The sequence below is a fragment of the Cetorhinus maximus genome, chromosome 9 (assembly GCF_964194155.1).
Source record: "Cetorhinus maximus chromosome 9, sCetMax3.hap1.1, whole genome shotgun sequence".
NCBI lineage: Eukaryota > Metazoa > Chordata > Chondrichthyes > Lamniformes > Cetorhinidae > Cetorhinus > Cetorhinus maximus.
Window position 1 is genome coordinate 11,908,885 of NC_135887.1, and position 18,360 is coordinate 11,927,244.

Here is an 18,360-nt window from a genome sequence, read left to right on the forward strand (position 1 = left end):
ACTGCAGCAACTCACCAAGGCTTCTTCAACAGCACCTCCAGAACCCGTGACCTCTACCACCTTGAAGAACAAGAGCAGCAAGCGCACAGGAACACCACCACTTCTCCAAATTTCCCTCCAAGTCACACACCATCCTGGCTTGGAGATATATCACTATTCCTTTATCGCCAGTGGGTGAAAATCCTGGAGCTCCCTCCCTAACAGCACTGTGGGAGTATCTTCACCATATGAGCTGCAGCGGTTCAAGAAGGTGACTCACCACCACTGTCTCAAGGGCAAACGGGGATTGGTAATAAGACACCCAGATGATGTGAATTAATAATTAAATGAAAAATACAAAGCTGCACCAGCATGCCAAAAAACTACAAAACCTGCCATAATTTTGTCATCAAACAATTCTCCAGCTTGACCACTAGATGGGAAGTTGCACTTTGGTAGGACAGAACAGTGCATCTCTGTGGTAAACAGACTGTTTCATTCTGCTACAAACTCATCTCCCGTCAGCCATACAGGGAGATGTCTTGGTGTCTTAGGAGAAGAGCTCCTTTAAATCCTGTCCCTCCGTCCCTTTAATCTTCTGCTGCCTAAAATAGCACAGGCCAGCGAAGAAAATGGGTGATTTAAGGGTTCAATATTTGCCAGATTACAAATTAACCTGCGCCAAATTACTCAAGATTTGAAAGCCTACCCAAGACAGAGATTGGCCATGCAGTACACAGCAGCCCTCCGCAGGTCCACGTCTGGCTGTGTCGGTGCACTAAGCTGCAGCAAGATTCCTTTTTTCCCCAGCAGGTCTGGAAGGAACTGGAAGAAAATACAAAATAGAAACCGCATCTCGAATCTGTCAGCACCCTTCACTGAATCAAGTTACAGATCTGCATACCTCTCAGCACCATGTTAAAAAGTCAGGGAAAAAAAGTACATCAAACTAGAGTAAATGGAGGCATAAAACTGGAAATGGGCAGCTGGCCTATCAGCGTTTGCAAGGAGAAAGGTCAGGTTGCCGTTTTAGTCAGACACCTAGGTACAAAAGGTGACCCCTGAGGGGTGTGAGGCAAGCAACTCTGCCAAGACTTGTGGCAGAATTTGAGGCATCCAGTTCCAATGAGTTCCCACTCCATTTAGTTTGTACAGAAAATCCAAATTTAGGGCGCGAGTATTTCTTCCCCTGTCCCCCCTCATGCGCTGGCAGCAGTTTTGGGAGTGTCCAGAACTGCTGCACTTCTCTGTGAGTGCTACCAAGATCACCTTTTGATAAGGCCCAGCCACAGGATGCCTGCTGAAGGCTCCAGTATCACACCATTTCTCAACTGTCCTGTGTCTTCAGGGGAAAAATGCGAAAGAAATCTTATTGACCCAGTCCTAATGTCCATCTCAGAGTACCAGAATGTTGCTCTGAATTTCTGCTGCCTTCACAGGGCTAGAGACCCAGGAACCTGCCCTTTTTAGCTGAATAACAACACCCCCCAGGACTTGGAACAATGTCACCCATTGAAATTTAGCAGTGGACGGAGGTTTCACCCCACCTCACTTCATGCTGCACGACCAGGTCATGAGATCTTTGGGCATCTATGATTAGGCCCATTTCAATTAAACGGCCTCTTCCCAAAACATTAATCTGACCTTTTTTTTTTCAGATGCTGATAGATCTGCTGTATTTCCAGCATTTTCTGGCTTTATTGCAGATTTTTAGCATTTTCCATTTCCATGGTAACACAAAAAGCTGGCTGAACAGGAGTTCAGCAACATTCATTATTAACATGACCAGGAAAGCCAACATCTCAGCATCCAAGTTTTTTTAAAAATATTTTGTCAAATTTCTCCCCACTCCTCTTCTCCTAACTGCGTTCAAAGAATCATACAACACAGAAGGTGGCCATTGGGCCCAACCTGCCAGTGCCAGCTCTTTGAAAGAGTTATCTGATTAATCACGCCGACGCCCCACTCCCACCCCGTCCCGCTCATAACTCTGCAATTTTTATCCTTTTTAATTATATATCCAACTACCTTTTGAATATTACTACTTAATCTTCTTCCTCCGTCCTTTTAGGCAGGGCAGCCAGATCCTAACAACTCACTGTTCAAGGTCATTGCCCCTCTTTGACTCACTTGACACAGATCAGGAATCAAACCTGTTATTCGCCTAGTCTGCATGGTTCTGCTCCACACTGTCTAAGCCAGCAGAGGAGGTCTGCAACATGACGTTTCCCTTAAACAAAAAAAAAGATCCAAACGTACCTTCTGGCACCGTGGTCCATTACCATAGACAAGAGCAGCCACCGCCTGCAGTATTTCAACATGAGTCCAGGAGTTGCACTGTTGCAGTGCTCGGATGCAGTAGGAGAGAAGATGATCCAAACTCTGCTCGTCCACTGTCACCTTGGGGCACAGCAAAACTAATGAGTTCGCCAAGTATCTTGGCCAACGTTCCTCCCTCAAACAATTGCTCCGAAAACAGATTGGCTAGCCACCCATCACACGCATGGCGGCTCTCTAGAAGAACTAGTCACTTAATCCCCGCTCTGTACCTTGAAAGAGAAAAATCTGAAATACTTCTCCACTTACCTTTTAAAAGGTATTAAGGAGTATTCTTCCACCACTGTTTCTATTAGGGCATTGCATACCTTAACAGCCAATTAAAGAAAAAAATAATTCTTCTAGCTTCTCCCCTTTAGTGAAGACCCTGAACTGATGTTCTCTAATTACCATTATCACATGGACAAATATGAACGCTTCAGAGAAAGCCATATCACAGATAGTCATATCTAACTGACTTAGTTGAATTTTTTGATAAGGGAGTGGCCTTGGACGTTACTTATATTGATTTCCAGAAGACATTCGATAAGACTCCAAACAAGCAATGTTTGCAAAAATGAAAGCACATGGCATTGGAGGCAGCCTATTGTCATGGGTAGAGAATTGTTTAGGAGGTAGGAAACTGAGAGAAGGGATAATGAGTATGTATCCAATTGGCAGAGTGTGACTTCTGTTGCCCTGAGTTCTGCACTGGAGCCTGAGCCTGTCACCGTTTTTATCAGTGACTTAAATAAAGGGATAGAGAACCGTACATCTAAGTTTGCTAACGACACTAACTTAGGGGGCACAGTAAATGGTGTAGATGAAGCAGAAAGATTAATTGACAGATTAATTGAGTGGATAAAACTGTGACAGATGGAGCTCAGTGAGGGGAAGTGAGAGGTTATTCACTTTGGATCTAAGAAAGATAGGTCAGAGTATTTTCTAAATCGTGAGCAACTAGGAACTGTGGAGGAGCAGAGAGATTTAGGGATCAATGTAGAGAAAGCACTAAAGACTATTGGGCAGGTACAGAATGTGATTAAATAGGCTAATGGAATATTAGCCTTTATCTCAAGGGGCTAGAATACAAAGACATGGATACTGCGCTACAGTTGTATAAAGTTCTGGATAGACTTCATTTGAAGTATTGTTTTCAATTCTGGGCACCACACCTCGGGAAGGACCTACTGGCAGTACTGCACAGATTCAGCAGAATAATAATGTAGCTAAAGGGGTTAAATTAGGAAGACAGTTATACAGACTAGGCTCATATTTCCTTGAGCATAGAAAATTAAGGGGTAATCTAACTAAGGCATTTAAGATGATTTAATAGGGAGGAAGTATTCCCTATGTTTGGGGGATCCGGAACAAAGAGACATAACCTTAAAATTAGTGTTTGATCATTCAAGGGTGACGTCAGAAAGCATTTTTTCACACAAAGGGTGGTGGAAATCTGGAACTTTATTCCCCCAAAAAGTGATGCTGAGGCCAGGGGTCAATTGAAAATTTCAAAATTGAGACAGACAGATTTTTGTTAGGCATGGGTATGTTAATTATATAGTATAAAAACAGAAAGTGCCGGAAATGCTCAGCAGGCCAGGCAGCATCTGTGGAGAGAGAAACAGAGTTAACGCTTTGTGTCAAATATAACTCTTCTTCAGAACTTCAGTCATATTCAACTCAAAACTTAACTCTGTTTCTCTCTCCACAGATGCTGCCAGGCTGGCTGAGTATTTCCAGCACTTCTTGCTTTTAGGTTCAGATGTTAAGCATCTGCAGTATTTTTGCTTTAATTATATAATAATTGTATTTAATTGTATGCAAGTGGTAGCATTAACTAGAGATTCGCTTGTGCCCCTATAAATAGACTGAAACCATGGTTGTTAGGTTAGGCGATGCATGCTTGTAATGTGTAATTCTATAAATAAGTGCCTTTAAAATGTGTAAATCCTTCCCCAAATGGCTTTCTGCAGCATAACCGGATATTAATGGATATAAAAGCAAGGCAGGTGGGTGGCATTGAAATAAAGGTCAGCTATGATCCAATCGAATGGTGAGACAGATTTGTCCAACTGCAGTAGTTTTTTCCCAGTTTCCTTTATAAACCCTTTCTCCAGCACCTCCAGGGGCAGGATTTTTCAGTCGGCACGCGGGGGCAGGCCCGACAAGCCGACGCGTAAAATGACGCGCGATGACGTCGGGCGTGCGTCCGAACGTCATCACGCTATCTCACAACGTTTCGTTCCATGCCTCAGGGAGACTCGAAGCGTTCTTTCGCTAGCATGCGCGAAAGAGCGCTGGCCCCAACTCTCCCTCCTCCCCCCCACCGCCCGCACAGGTAGCGCTGAGCGTTACGGCTCGCGTCTTACGTTGGGCGGGCCTTAATTGACCGGCCCGCGTAAAATGGCGGCGCGGAGCCAATCGCGGGCGGCGACTGGCTCCACGACCAACCCAGCCCACTCCCACCAACCGCCTGAAAAATTCCGGTTCAAGTGTTGAACATCTCCCTCCTGAAAGCACTAACTTGTGCTGGAATATGGCCCTGCAGATACCCTCCTCCTAGATTCTTCTAATTATTAGCCACACTTCAAGCACAAGCTGGTGGGGTGGAGGGGGGGGTGCAGCAGGCAAACAGCACCACAGCAAAACCCCATTATGTCCTACCTGACATTCACGCACACTTCCCAACATGGTTTACAGGAGCAGATTTCATTCCCCCCCCACTTCCACTTCCAGGGTCTAATCATAACTTCTACTGTCACTGTGGTAGAAACCAGCCAATTCAACACAGTGGGGATTGAATCTTTGACTTTGTGTGTCAGGATGGCTCAGTTCCACTGTGCTGTCTATTTACCAACTAACCCATCATGGTAGCCCTCTATCTCTATTTCCTATCGATGGAAAAGGAGTAGGTCATTCAGTCCCTTGAGCCTGTTCTGGCATTCAACAAGATCCGTATCCCAACTCCATCCACCCGCCTTGGTTCAATATCACTTTATACTCTTGGGTAAATACCCATTCCATTCACTCCTATGAAATGAATAATATTGACATTTACTGGGTCCCTACCGAAATGACCAGATTTTTTTGGTTTGTCTTCAGTCAGTTTAACAATATATCTGACTATCGGTAACTGAGAAGTGGGTGGTCGGCAGGGGGTTATTAAACAGTTAAACACAAAAAAGGGGCGTTAGGATTACAGTACGTTGGAAATAGCAGTGACTGGTTTTAGTTAAGTCGATACCTGTAGGCGGTTGAGCAGATGGTGGATTAGTTGACACATTTTGCTTACGAGGTGCTCCTGGTTCAACTGGACAAGCCGACAGGCTTGGACGAGTAAGGAACACACATGCTGCAATTGGAAAGGAGACGAGAGAAAGATGAGATCACTGAGAATTCTCAAAGCTCATCGTTCAGCTAATGGGGCTTTCAATTCATTCATTCTCACAGTTGATGGCTCATTTATAAGTTGCACTGATACAGATTCAGAAACTTATTGAACAGAGATAAGGCCTGATTAAACAGGCCTGTGCATCAGTCCTGCAGTAAAGGGCTCCTTGCACCTTCAGATTATACTTTATCGATAGCATATTGAGATGATTCACATTATTTGCCTTTCAGCAGCTTGCACCTATGCCCCTAGGGTCATAATTTAAATGGCAGTTTTCTGATTTTTTTTACTCTTCCATATCAGGTATTATCTTAAATACTTCCAAAGGTACCCTCTTAATCACCTCCTTTGACATGCAGATCTTGTAGTGCAGTGACATTTGGAATGTAAAATTTACTGGCTTCCATTTAGCAGCAGTGACAACCCACCTTCTGCGGAGTCTCCAGGTCTGCCAATGGATACCCACATCCACCCACCCACCAGCCTTCTAGCTGCCCTGAACTCATCCAGTGACCTGGTGTGCTTATGTTGGGATGGAGGTTTGCATCATCATGAAAGTGCATGTTCCCTCTCCAGGTCAGGGATTTTTTTTTTAAATGCAAGAAATATTTACTTTCCGCTACAACAGAAGAGGGATATCCCAGTAAGTGCTTCCGATGGTTCAGTATAGGGCAATTAGAGGTCAATTTGAAGAACAGAGATCTGGTTTGCAAATGTGCACAGAAGGTTGACTTTCCATTTTCTAAATCAGCATCCTCCTACAGCAGAACAGTGGCACTGGACAGTATATGTTCAAGGACTCTGTACAATACATGCCCCTATGGATTAGACAATAATTAGGCAGTGTATGTGTACAAGATTAGATTTACATTTTCCAAATTGACCACCTCTGACCAGTCTACAGTGAGACACTGGGATCAGATAAGGAAGGACAGTGACTCACAAATGAAGGTCTGGCATCAGTCTCTCAAAACCCAGTTAAATATAGAAGTGGGATCACCTAGCCTGCAGCACGTCACTGTATAAAGGTATTCACAGAAACTGTACGGCCGTATTTTTTTCCACAATTGAAAGGAGTAGCATAAAGATTTCATTTGCTCACCACTCCACTTTACTGAAATCCCAGTGAAAACATCCATGTTCCCAGCATTGGCCTTCTAATTGCCCTGAGTTCAGTGTCTCAGCGTGCTTATGTTGGGATGGAGGTTTGCTTCACTATGTCATTGTCACTAATATATGGCTGAATAGTCCTAATAATAATCCTGCTCTTATAAATAAAGTGTTGGCCTCTCTACTTAGCTTAACTCTAATACAGGTAGAATACCTCAAATCCTGTAACAGTCCATGCTGGATTTTGGAAAAATAAATGGAACGTCTTAAATTCAAATCAGAATGCCTTAATTCAGTGAACAGGGGGGCAGAAAACTAACTTATATGATTGCAAAGCACTTTAGGTTAATGGGCATGTCGCTGCTGATATTAATTCATTTTTCACGCATTGGATTTAATAACTCTTTCATGCCTCCCCCATTTCTCTACATCAGCGCCCTGTTTAAAATTAGAAAAGATTAATCAAACTGAAATTATATTAAAAATACCCTGCAGCTGTGACTGAAAACAGAAAACTATTTGCTTTTTTATTCACACAAGATTGTACAGTCCTCTTTAATAATTCTTTGAACTGACTTGGGCCAGCTGCAAGAAGTCATCCAGTGCCCATGAAACTTAAAGGTTTTGGGGGAATCAAGTGCAATGTTTGAATTTAATCCTGTGAGCATCTATTTGGATGGCTTTAATGGCATCAAAACTCAATGCAGGTACCCTGTGCTGTAGAAAGAATAGGTATATGTCCTGATCCCAAGTACAAAACATAGCTAAATATTCTACCTGATTGGATTCTGCAAGTCTTTTGGTCTTCCTAGGTGAATTCAACTATCTCTGCCACATCTGCACTATGTTGGATGTGGTCAAGGTTTGCTGAAGGACAGGAAACGTCAGGTGCGCGGAGCCAATCAGTATTCGGCAACTCCCCGAACTTTTCCAAGCTGGGTGGGGTGAGGTCAAGGTCCGCCGGAGCGCAGGAAAGGGATGTCCAGTTTTCGGACACTGCCAGTTTTCGGGTTGCCAGATTTGGGGTACTCTACCTGTACCATGTTGCCTTGACTTCTATGACATTGCACATGAGTTTAATAATGAGGCAGTTATGAATTAATTAGCACTGGATCCAAGCACTGTATATTAATGAAAACTAGAACCTCACAGATATTTTTGTCATGATGATAAGTACATGGAATATGTATGAAACTTTTTCTTTGGAAAACTAGAGAAAAAAGGACCCCTGACACAACTATTTTAATTTCAGCTTAAACCTAATTTACTATATGGGAGAGAGCCTGCAAACCTTGTTCCAAGGAGAAATTGCATTTATGGTGCAGAAAATGCTTTTTTCACATGTATAATCAGCATGCAGCAACAGAAATCACTAATAGGTTAAGAAGTACAGAAAAAAAACTATAGAATGTGGAACTTGCAAGACACAATGCTTCCCCCTTGTAATATATTCAATCCCAAATCTGGTGACCCTGTGAAATCCTCAGAAATCCCAGAGTCCAGTTTTAAAACCGATATCCTACAGTGTTGACAATGGATTTTCCACAATTCTGAACTTATTAGTGATGTACCTCCTGCTTTTTGGGTACAAGGAATAAATGAGTAAGGTACAAGCGCACCAACGTGTTGTGCTAACACGGTAGGTCATTCCCCATGGAGCAAGTATCTGGTCATGGTTTTGCTTCACATTAAAGCTGCAGATAAAATGCAAGTGCAACCTGAGTCTCGAATCAGGGCCCCCAGTCTGACACCAGAGGGAAGCAGAATTAGTCCTAAAGAGCAGCACTGGTGATCAGCACAAAAACCAAGTCATTCATTCATCTCATGGCAGTCTGCCAGGTGGTTCAGTTGTGGTTTCCATCTTTGCCTAAACATAATTGTTGTACAAAGCTCTTTGAGATATTTTGGCATGAAAGGCATTACATAAATGCAAGTATTGTTATTAGAATCGAATCACCCGGCTCCATAACGCAGTAACATCTATGAAATGAAAGCTCTAAGGTTTCAGTTTGAGTGTTAGAAAAGTGAAGAGATAGAAAGGGAAGATGGTGGTATAGTGGTAGTGTCACTGGACTAGTAACTGGACTCATAATCCAGAGGCCCAGGCTAAATGCTCTGGGGACATGGGTTCAAATCCCACCATGGCAGCTGGTGGAATTCAATTAATGAATAAATCTATAACTGAAAACCAGTCTCACTAATGGTGACCAAGAAACTATCATCAATTATCATAAAAACCCCATCTCTAAAGTCATTTGGGAAAGAAACCTGCCATCCTTACCTGGTCTAGCCTACACGTGGGTCCAGACCCACAACAATGTGATTGACTCTCAACTGCCCTCTGAAAGGGGCTAGCAAGCAACACAGTTCATGGGGAATAAGGAATGGGCAACAAGTGCTCGTCAGCAACACCCACATCCCATGACAGAATTTTTAAAAGGCCCATAAATGTAAGCTTGTGAAGAGGTGAAAGTTAAAGCTAAGTAGGGCAGGATGCAAGCCTGCTTCCTGCAGTGCACCCCGACTTTCCCCCAGGGCAAATTCACACCCTTGGACTAGAATACTGGATTGGACCCTAACGCTCCAATGAGTCCTCCAGTGATTGGATGTCTTGTGAGGTGGAACTGATAACATAAAGGCTGCGGGTCAGGTACAGATAATACTGGATTAGAGTTATCAAAAATTTGCAGTGATGGGAGATCATCATCTTCCCATTACAGCAAAACAATGTTCAACAGTAATGACAACTGCCTGCATTTATTTGGCCTTTAATGTAGAAAAATCTGCCAAGGTGTTTTAAAAAAGCGAGATCAAAAAATGAATGCTAAGCTAAAGTGTAAGATATCAGGACATAAAAGACTAATATTAGGAAGCTGGCAGTGAACTGAAGCAGCAACACAACATTGCCAAGTGATAAGGCTCAGGTTTATGTCTGAGAATCTACGCCCAGTAGCTCTTGATGGCAACAACATGATAATGGGGAAGATGCTGAGTAGAGACCACTGGATAAACAGAGGTCTTGGCTGGGACCTGCAAATGGGTCTCCAGCCCGCCCTCTCCATGGGGGAGATGTGTCATATGAGGAGAGCTCCAGATGTTAGAAATAAAAGGGAAAATTTTTTTAAATACACACATACCAACAAAAAAAAAATACTGTGAAAATTAAACACCTTCTCCAAAAACATTGGGCCATTCCAGCAAGCATTAAAGGACAGGTTCTAATGAAAGGAAAACCCAAGATATATAGTTTTACCTGCACTATAGTAGTGTTTATCCCTCAATTATGTGAGGTCATATACCAGAGGTCACTGATGGTCAAATCATATAATTGTGTATTGGTTGCAGTCCAAATGTAATCTTGAAGGGTGTAAAAGGAAGACAAGCAAGAACAAACCAAAATTATTTTTCTTTATAATTTATCAGACATTTATAACGATACCTACAATCATATCAGACTGACTGCATGGTAAAAATCTCAGTACTGTAGTGCACTGAAGCAAACAATAAGAAGCCTTGAATCATATGCTGATCGCAAGGCTTCCCTCTGAGCAATCACCCAGCTTGCCACCATCTGTTTATCAGTACTCTTGCTTAAAGATTTCGCCTTTAGCTAAAGCTAAAGCACAGTAGGAGTTAAAGGGATAGAATAGAGGGATAGCACAGGTGGCGCAAAGGGGAAGGGATGGGGGTTGGATTAGTGACTTCAATTCTAATGCTTATTTTGCTAATGTTGAAAATTATCTGAGATCCTTAAAAACTCACTTGTCCACATCTCAAGGCACAGAAGCACCTTCAGGAGGACAAGGGGGAGGGACGAAATTAGAGAAAGTAAAAAAAGCAACATCAAGTTTGCAGATCATTCCTCAATTGGCTATAATTAGCTGAGGCTGACATGCAGGAGTTACTAGATAATATAGTTAAGTTTTTTTGAAAAATACATTTGCAAAGCTGCAAATTTAATGCACTATTGTTATGCAAATACCAGATGGTATTCTCCACAAAATGATATCCTGTTTTTGCACCTGTAAGCTGAATTAAATGTATAAACCAGCAAGTATGGGACAATATGATAAACTACATAAGACCCAGCACTGCACTGACTCAGTGAAATTTAAATAAGGCCTTCTGTCATGCTAGGTAATCTATGAGGACAGTACAAATTAGTACAGAGTTCTTACAGAAATAATGACAGAGTAATGATATTCTACCTAATGGTAACCTAACTTTAAAGCTGATTTATTGCCATACAGAAGTAGTGGCTCCTTGGCAATGTCTACATCCATTCAAAAAAGCCATTAGGGATTAACCATGGCAGTAAATCTGAGTGGCTAAAAGTATCAATTGAACCAATTATTCTGGGGTATAGGCAATTAGCCATATAGCCAATTCCAAATGGTTGTATTATCATGCTCTATTAGAGTTATAGTTCACAACTGGACCAGGATGGAAGTCATACTATCTCCAACAAGAGAGAATCTAACCACTTCCCTTTGACATTCCATGGCATTACCATCACACACCACCAACATCCTTGGAGTCACCACTGGCCAGTAGCTTAACTGGACCAGCTCCATAAATATCGTGGCTACAAGACCAGGTCAGAGGCTGGGAATTCTGAGGCAGGTAACACCCTTCCTGACTCCCCAAAGCCTGTCCACCATCATCAAGGTACAGATCAGGAGTGCGATGGAATACTCTCCACTTGCTTGGATGAGTGCAGCTCCCACAACACTCAAGAAGTTCGAAATCATCCAGAACAAAGCAACCCACATGACATCTCATCCACCACCTTAAATATTCACTCCCCCCACCACCAGGCCGCTGTGTCTATAGTGTGGACCATCAACAAGGTGCACTGCAGCAACTTACCAGGGCTTCTTCAACATCACCTCTGAAACCTGTGAACTCTACCACCTAGAAGAACAAGGGCAGCAGATGCATGGGAACACCACCACCTGCAAGTTTCCCTCCAAGTCACTCACCATCCTGACATGGAAATGTACTTCTGTTCCTTCATCATCGCTAGGTCAAGATTTTGGAGCTTCTATCTTAACAGCACTGCTGGAATAGCTTCATCACACAGACTGCAGTGGTTCAAGAGGGTAGCTCAACACCACCTTCGCAAGGACAATTAGGGATGGGAAATAAACATTGGCCTAACCACTGGCACCCATATGTTGTGAATGCATTAAAAAAACCAGCTGCCAAACTCTGGTAGAATCTATGTATTTAAGGGATGTTTCACTGGGTGATGTTGTGGACTGGAACCACCTCCATCACAAGATGGAATGGTGATGGTCCAATGGTTAGGTTGAAGGAAGATCAAGAAGGATATCATGGAGCCAGGTTGTCAGTTTTCACCAGTGTTCCAATTGTCTGGAACGCCAACTAGCCCTGTTAATTGTGCCCATTCCAATATTATGCAGTCTAACAGTGTCAGTGTGTTTCTGGGTGTTCCTGGGCTGTGTGCTGGCATCAACACTGCCATTGGCCAGATTATGCAAAACAAACACTCCTCTGCAAGACTCCAGATGGTGATGAATGTGGGGAAGGGGAGGGGACAACATCTGCAAGCAGTTAATTGCTGCAGACCCTCATATATGTTAAGAAAGGCCTGTGATGGACCCGGTGACAAGCAGTGAGTCTCCCTGATGCTCAGCACCAGAATTTGGCTATTCCTTCCCAATGAGAAGTGTCAGAGACCATTTCTGCAACCCCTCCCACCCCCCACCCCCAACCCCTCCACCACTAACACCACCCCCACCCTTGCCACTGTGTGCTGGCACTTTCTTTGAGATAATTATGGGCTGGATGATAAAATCTCACCTGCAGTGAGAAGCAGCAATTTATGTCTTGAGATCGTACATGGAGGAAAACTGCTGCGATTGCCAGAGAAAAGTATATGCAAGTCAAATGAAGTTGTCGTATATTCACAAGGGACTCCCTACATCTGCGTTAGGTATTTTCAGTATTTGGGGAAGTTGATGTTGTAGTTATGTTACCGGACTAGCAATTATGAGGCTTGGACTAATAGTCCAGAGAATGGAAGTTCAAGAATATGAATTCAGTTTGAAAAATCTAAAAACGAAAATTTGGCGTCGGTAAAAGTGACCATAAATTTGTGGTGCTGTTGTAAAAACCCAACTGGCTCACTCATGTCTGCTAGGGATGGAAACCCATCAGCCTCACCTGGCCTTCATCCCGAGCAGTTCTGTGACACAGGACTCTGCGCTCTACGTGCTGTTCCCAGGGACATACACTGAGACAAACATCAACTGCAGCTGGAGGATCATCAACTTGGTGAAAGACGCTCTTTGGTCTGCCCGAAATTTGTTGGTCTTCCAGTGCAAAGAGTTGTCCCCAACCAAGTGTTGCAGACTGGCACATTCCAAGGTCCAGGACTACGTGCTGAGGGACGCACTAAAGCTTGGGGCAGCCGCTGCAAAGGTGCAATGGGGAAAGGTCGCTGTCTAAAACCTTTCAGCCATAGTGCACCGAGGGGCTGGGAATTGTACAGACTCCTTGGGCTGTATGACTCACATTGAATGTATGCAGTGAATATTACATGTATCACAGTTGTATTGAAACACCTCAGTGTGTGACATGATCTATGTAGCCAACTTAAGTACCATTGCACTGTCTGACTGTATGACCATTTTGAAATGTCTGTAATGTTTGTTTGATTGTATTGAAGCACCTCAGGGTGCAACACGATCTATGTGGAAAACTTGAATATTATTGCACTTACTTTTTGTGATGGCCATTTTGAAATGTTTTGTAATGTTCTTTCAGATATTTTATGAATAAAGTATATTTTTGCAAAAACAAAAGTGACTTGATCAGTATGACTGATTCTTAACTGACCTCTCTGTAGTGACATAGAAAACCACCCAGGTATCTTAAACTTCCCAGGGCCGTCAGGGACAGGCAATAAATGCTAGCCTTGGCAGTGAAGTCTGCATCCCAACATTATATTTTTTTTTTAAAAAGAAAATGCAACAGTGTTAGGGTACTGATCTGGGTAGACATGCACAGTATTTTCCAGTAATTTACGTCGCATGGGGAGATTATGCAGAAAACAACAATATCACACACTTACCAAGCAGGCAGGACAGCAGTGATAAGCTCCCTCTTTCCCTCAGGAAGTATTTGAACAGCTCAGCTGGTTCCTTATGATTTTTTTTAATATAAAAGGTACCTCAGAGCCTTTGGATCTTTGAGAATTTAATTTAATTTTCTCCCTTGTCACCATTTTAAGCTTCTTCGTGTATCTCCTGCAAATCTGTGGCGCTCAACAAATTGTCGTCCTTCTTTTTAAAAAAAAAAGCAATGCTGATTCGAGATTCTGTATTTTTGCAATTTGCCATGATGATTTTCAATGATTATCTTGGTCGCATTTTGGTTGGAGGGTGGATGGAGAGCAGTCACTTTTAAATAACCAGTTACTAGCTAACTCGGGTGATTAGTTCCTGGAGCAGTAAACGTTAACATTAGGAGGTCTTGTGGCGCAGTGAGTAGTGTCCCTGCCTCTAAGCTAGAAGCTCCAGGTTCAAGTCCCACGCCAGGACTTGATGGCCACGCAAGGTGTGTTTGTGACCTGGCCAAATCTTGCAAATCCTTCCAATATGCCCGTGACTAGTGGTAAAGGCATGAGAGCCTCCTGGCCAGCCAGGACTGTGTGGCAGCTGCAGCACAACAGCCTCCCATATTAAAAGACTCCACACGGCAGATTTTTGCCACAGGCTGCACTCCTTGGCAAGCACCCTCCTTGTTTCAAGGGACTACAGCATTAACTCAAAGAATCTACACTACAACACAGGAGGAAGTGTCAAAATGAAAAAAAAGAGGGAGACTGACAGAAGTACACAGTTGACTGAAGAAAGCGTGGAAAACATAAAGCAACCCAGTCAGACAAAGATCAGTTATTCTTTCCCAGTCATATTTTGTTGCAAGTTCTCCAGTAGACTGACGCACACAAGCACAACAGTCCCATTTCACACAGCTTAACCGAAGGCATTGTACAACCATTGCGTAAATATAGCCTTGAAGTGTTAGAAACTATTGGATATTTCCTGCAATGGTTTTCCCATTGTGCTAGATCGAAGAAATTCCCTTTCAAAAAAGCAATGGAATATTTATAATCAGAACCTCCTTTGAAGGTTGAAATTAGAAACATTTGAATGGGCACCATTTTTTCTTCAGTTAAGAACACTAAACGTAAAACAGGGCAAGCCCATTGGGCCTGTCAAAACTATTTCCTGCAAACTGCACTGCCATAGCCTCCTATTAAAATTTTTTGAGGGCAGTGGCCAAACAGAATGAAGACTTCAAGATTTGCTCCAAATAATCGCAGTCCTGAAGTATTTGCTTCTTAGTGATCATCTGTTAACTCACCGATATACCTATAACCTTCAGTCTCATTTCTAACCAAATAATTGTACAACCCCTTTAAAAGACTTCATTAATACAGCACTAATTTTGAAGGAAGTCAATGAATGAGGAGAATAAAGCAGCTGCACATCATGTGTGTCACAGTGACTCACCACTATTTTCTCCCCATCTGTCCTGAAGAAACATGGAATAAATGAACTAGCTTGCATTTATATTGTGGCTTTTCATATTCTAAGCACCTAAGTCTCTTCACACCCAACGAGTTACAGTGCTGTGAGACATTTTCCTATGTTAAAAGCACTATACAATTGGCTGCAGCTATCACACAGTTCCATGTTATAGGCAACACTTTCCAAACCCACTACTGCTACCATCTAGAAGTTCAAGGGCAGCAGGTATATGGGAACACTGCCACCTGGGAGTTCCCCTCCAAGCCACTCACCATCTTGACTTGGAAATATATCGCCGATCCTTCACTGTCGCTGGGTCAAAATCCTGGAACTTCCTCACTAACAGCACTGCGGGTGTACCTACACCACATGGACTGCAGCGGTTCAAGAAGGCAGCTCACCACCACCTTCTGAAGAGCAATTAGGGATAGACAATAAATGCTGGCCTAGCCAGTGACGCCCACATCCCATAAATTAATTTTAAAAATTAAATCATTATGGAGGCAAATAGAACAACCTATATCCATGCAGGACTAAAAAAAGGTAAATTTGATCCATCTGACCAGCTCCAGGATTCAAAATGAGGATGTATAATTCACTACCTATATCCCTTAAAAGATGCTAAGGTACAATTCCTTGGCTGCTGGCTACTCTCCAATAGCTTGCCTTAGTTATCATTATTCATTTCATTTATTTAGCAAGCGTGTTGTCCACTTATCACTTATCCACTAAGCAAATTGGCATTTTTTGACAGAGGAACAGAAGCTTCACTGTAGCACTATCTGCTTTTCCAAATGAACAAACAAAAAACTGGCAATGGGTAAATGTGCTACATAATGCAGTGCTGAATTACATAACCAAGGCAGCCCCAAGGGTCAATCTCTAGGTTATACTGCATTCAGCTTGACAGTATGGACTCTTTACCTGGTTGTAGGGAGGAAGGGGAGGAAATATTTACCAAGGATCCCACCCCGAATCATCACACAGCAGACCTTGTTTCAAAAATGTGCGCGCTTGCAGAGAGTTGACGCTCTCAACGTCCAAATATTCTGACAACACTCACTGTCTGAGAAATAATGGCCTCTGTACAGTGCCCCAGGGTTGTCCTGAAGGGCACCACAACCCGCGAAGTAATTTCTGAAATGTAGTCACTCTTATGTCAAATTCAATCAGGTTTGGACCACGAGCTGGGCAAGAAAGCCCACCTTCAACTTGTCTTGAGGTTGGGGAGGACCAGGAGGCTGTGGCCCCTTTAAATAGACCAGCCAAGACACACACAGAGAGAGAGAGAGAGAGAGATACCTTTTGGTGCTGGTGGGCAATGTTTGTTACCGTCCATGCATCATTTTAACCAGTGAAGGACAGCGGTGGCGGGTATGACCTAGTCTATCTGGTGACTGGGGCGGGGGGGCGAGTGACCAGCCACTTCTAGACCAAGATGGGTGACCTGCAGCCGCCCCCAGCCCCCAGGCTCCCTCCCTTACCTCGCGGCTTATGCTGGAACCGTCGAGGTAATTCTCCGAGATGAGCTGGTCGAACACCAGGTTGACCTCGGTTTTGAAGTTCTCGTCGTCCGCCGCCCTGATGGTGAAGAGTTTGCTGTAGAAGCGGTGGAAGTCGCAGTCCGGGCCGGGGTAAGTGGCCGCTCGCTCCCTCTCCCTCTGCCCTTCCTCGGCAGCCATGGCTCTTCCCCCATTGACTCACTTCCTTCAACCTGAGGCTCCCTCGCTATGGTAACGCTCCACGCAACCTCCCTTCCCCCCCCCCCCCCCCAACTCCCTCCGGGTTAAAGGGCGCGTCTACAACAACAATTGGCTCGCTCAGGTCTCACTCTCCTGTTGCATTCTTCTCTGCCTGGGTCAAGAGGGAGAGAGGGAGGATTCAATCCTTTTGCTTTGGGAGGATGGAGTACCAACTGAGATTGTCTGATGGAGGAAATAAGATTTGAAACATTTTTACTGCGAGAAAGAGGATTTAAAAGAAGCTTTTTTTTTAAAAAACAAAAACAGAACAGGAATAGCTGGAAAAACTCAGCAGGTCTGGCAGCATCTGCCAGACCTGCTGATTTTTTCCAGCTATTCCTGTTCTGTTTTTGTGCACAGACCTGCTGAGTTTTTCCCAGCTATTCCTGTTCTGTTTTTGTGCACAGACCTGCTGAGTTTTTCCCAGCTATTCCTGTTCTGTTTTTGTGCACAGACCTGCTGAGTTTTTCCAGCTATTCCTGTTCTGTTTTTGTGCACAGACCTGCTGAGTTTTTCCCAGCTATTCCTGTTCTGTTTTTGTGCACAGACCTGCTGAGTTTTTCCCAGCTATTCCTGTTCTGTTTTTGTGCACAGACCTGCTGAGTTTTTCCCAGCTATTCCTGTTCTGTTTTTGTGCACAGACCTGCTGAGTTTTTCCCAGCTATTCCTGTTCTGTTTTTGTGCACAGACCTGCTGAGTTTTTCCCCAGCTATTCCTGTTCTGTTTTTGTGCACAGACCTGCTGAGTTTTTCCCAGCTATTCCTGTTCTGTTTTTGTGCACAGACCTGCTGAGTTTTTCCCCAGCTATTCCTGTTCTGTTTTTGTGCACAGACCTGCTGAGTTTTTCCCAGCTATTCCTGTTCTGTTTTTGTGCACAGACCTGCTGAGTTTTTCCAGCTATTCCTGTTCTGTTTTTGTGCACAGACCTGCTGAGTTTTTCCCAGCTATTCCTGTTCTGTTTTTGTGCACAGACCTGCTGAGTTTTTCCCCAGCTATTCCTGTTCTGTTTTTGTGCACAGACCTGCTGAGTTTTTCCCAGCTATTCCTGTTCTGTTTTTCTGCACAGACCTGCTGAGTTTTTCCCAGCTATTCCTGTTCTGTTTTTGTGCACAGACCTGCTGAGTTTTTCCAGCTATTCCTGTTCTGTTTTTGTGCACAGACCTGCTGAGTTTTTCCAGATATTCCTGTTCTGTTTTTGTGCACAGACCTGCTGAGTTTTTCCAGCTATTCCTGTTCTGTTTTTGTGCACAGACCTGCT

General features: G+C 43.5%; 1 protein-coding gene across 3 annotated transcripts in view; it reads right to left on the bottom strand.

The window, feature by feature from the left end:
• heatr6 (HEAT repeat containing 6) overlaps window positions 1-17,078 on the bottom strand; it is a 57,231-nt gene extending 40,153 nt beyond the window's left edge. Inside the window, exons 1-4 of one of the 3 annotated variants that reach the window (XM_078548050.1) lie at window positions 16,845-17,078; window positions 5,543-5,650; window positions 2,239-2,379; window positions 689-804 (exon numbers count right to left, since the gene is read on the bottom strand). In XM_078548050.1, the coding sequence (XP_078404176.1) occupies window positions 689-804; window positions 2,239-2,379; window positions 5,543-5,650; window positions 16,845-17,042 (563 nt within the window). In that variant the 5' untranslated portion in view covers window positions 17,043-17,078. Of the gene's footprint in view, window positions 1-688; window positions 805-2,238; window positions 2,380-5,542; window positions 5,651-10,052; window positions 10,110-16,318; window positions 16,341-16,844 lie in introns of those variants that run through there. The other 2 variants (XM_078548052.1, XM_078548051.1) reach the window with 2 other exon arrangements.
• Between the last annotated feature and the right edge of the window lie 1,282 nt (window positions 17,079-18,360).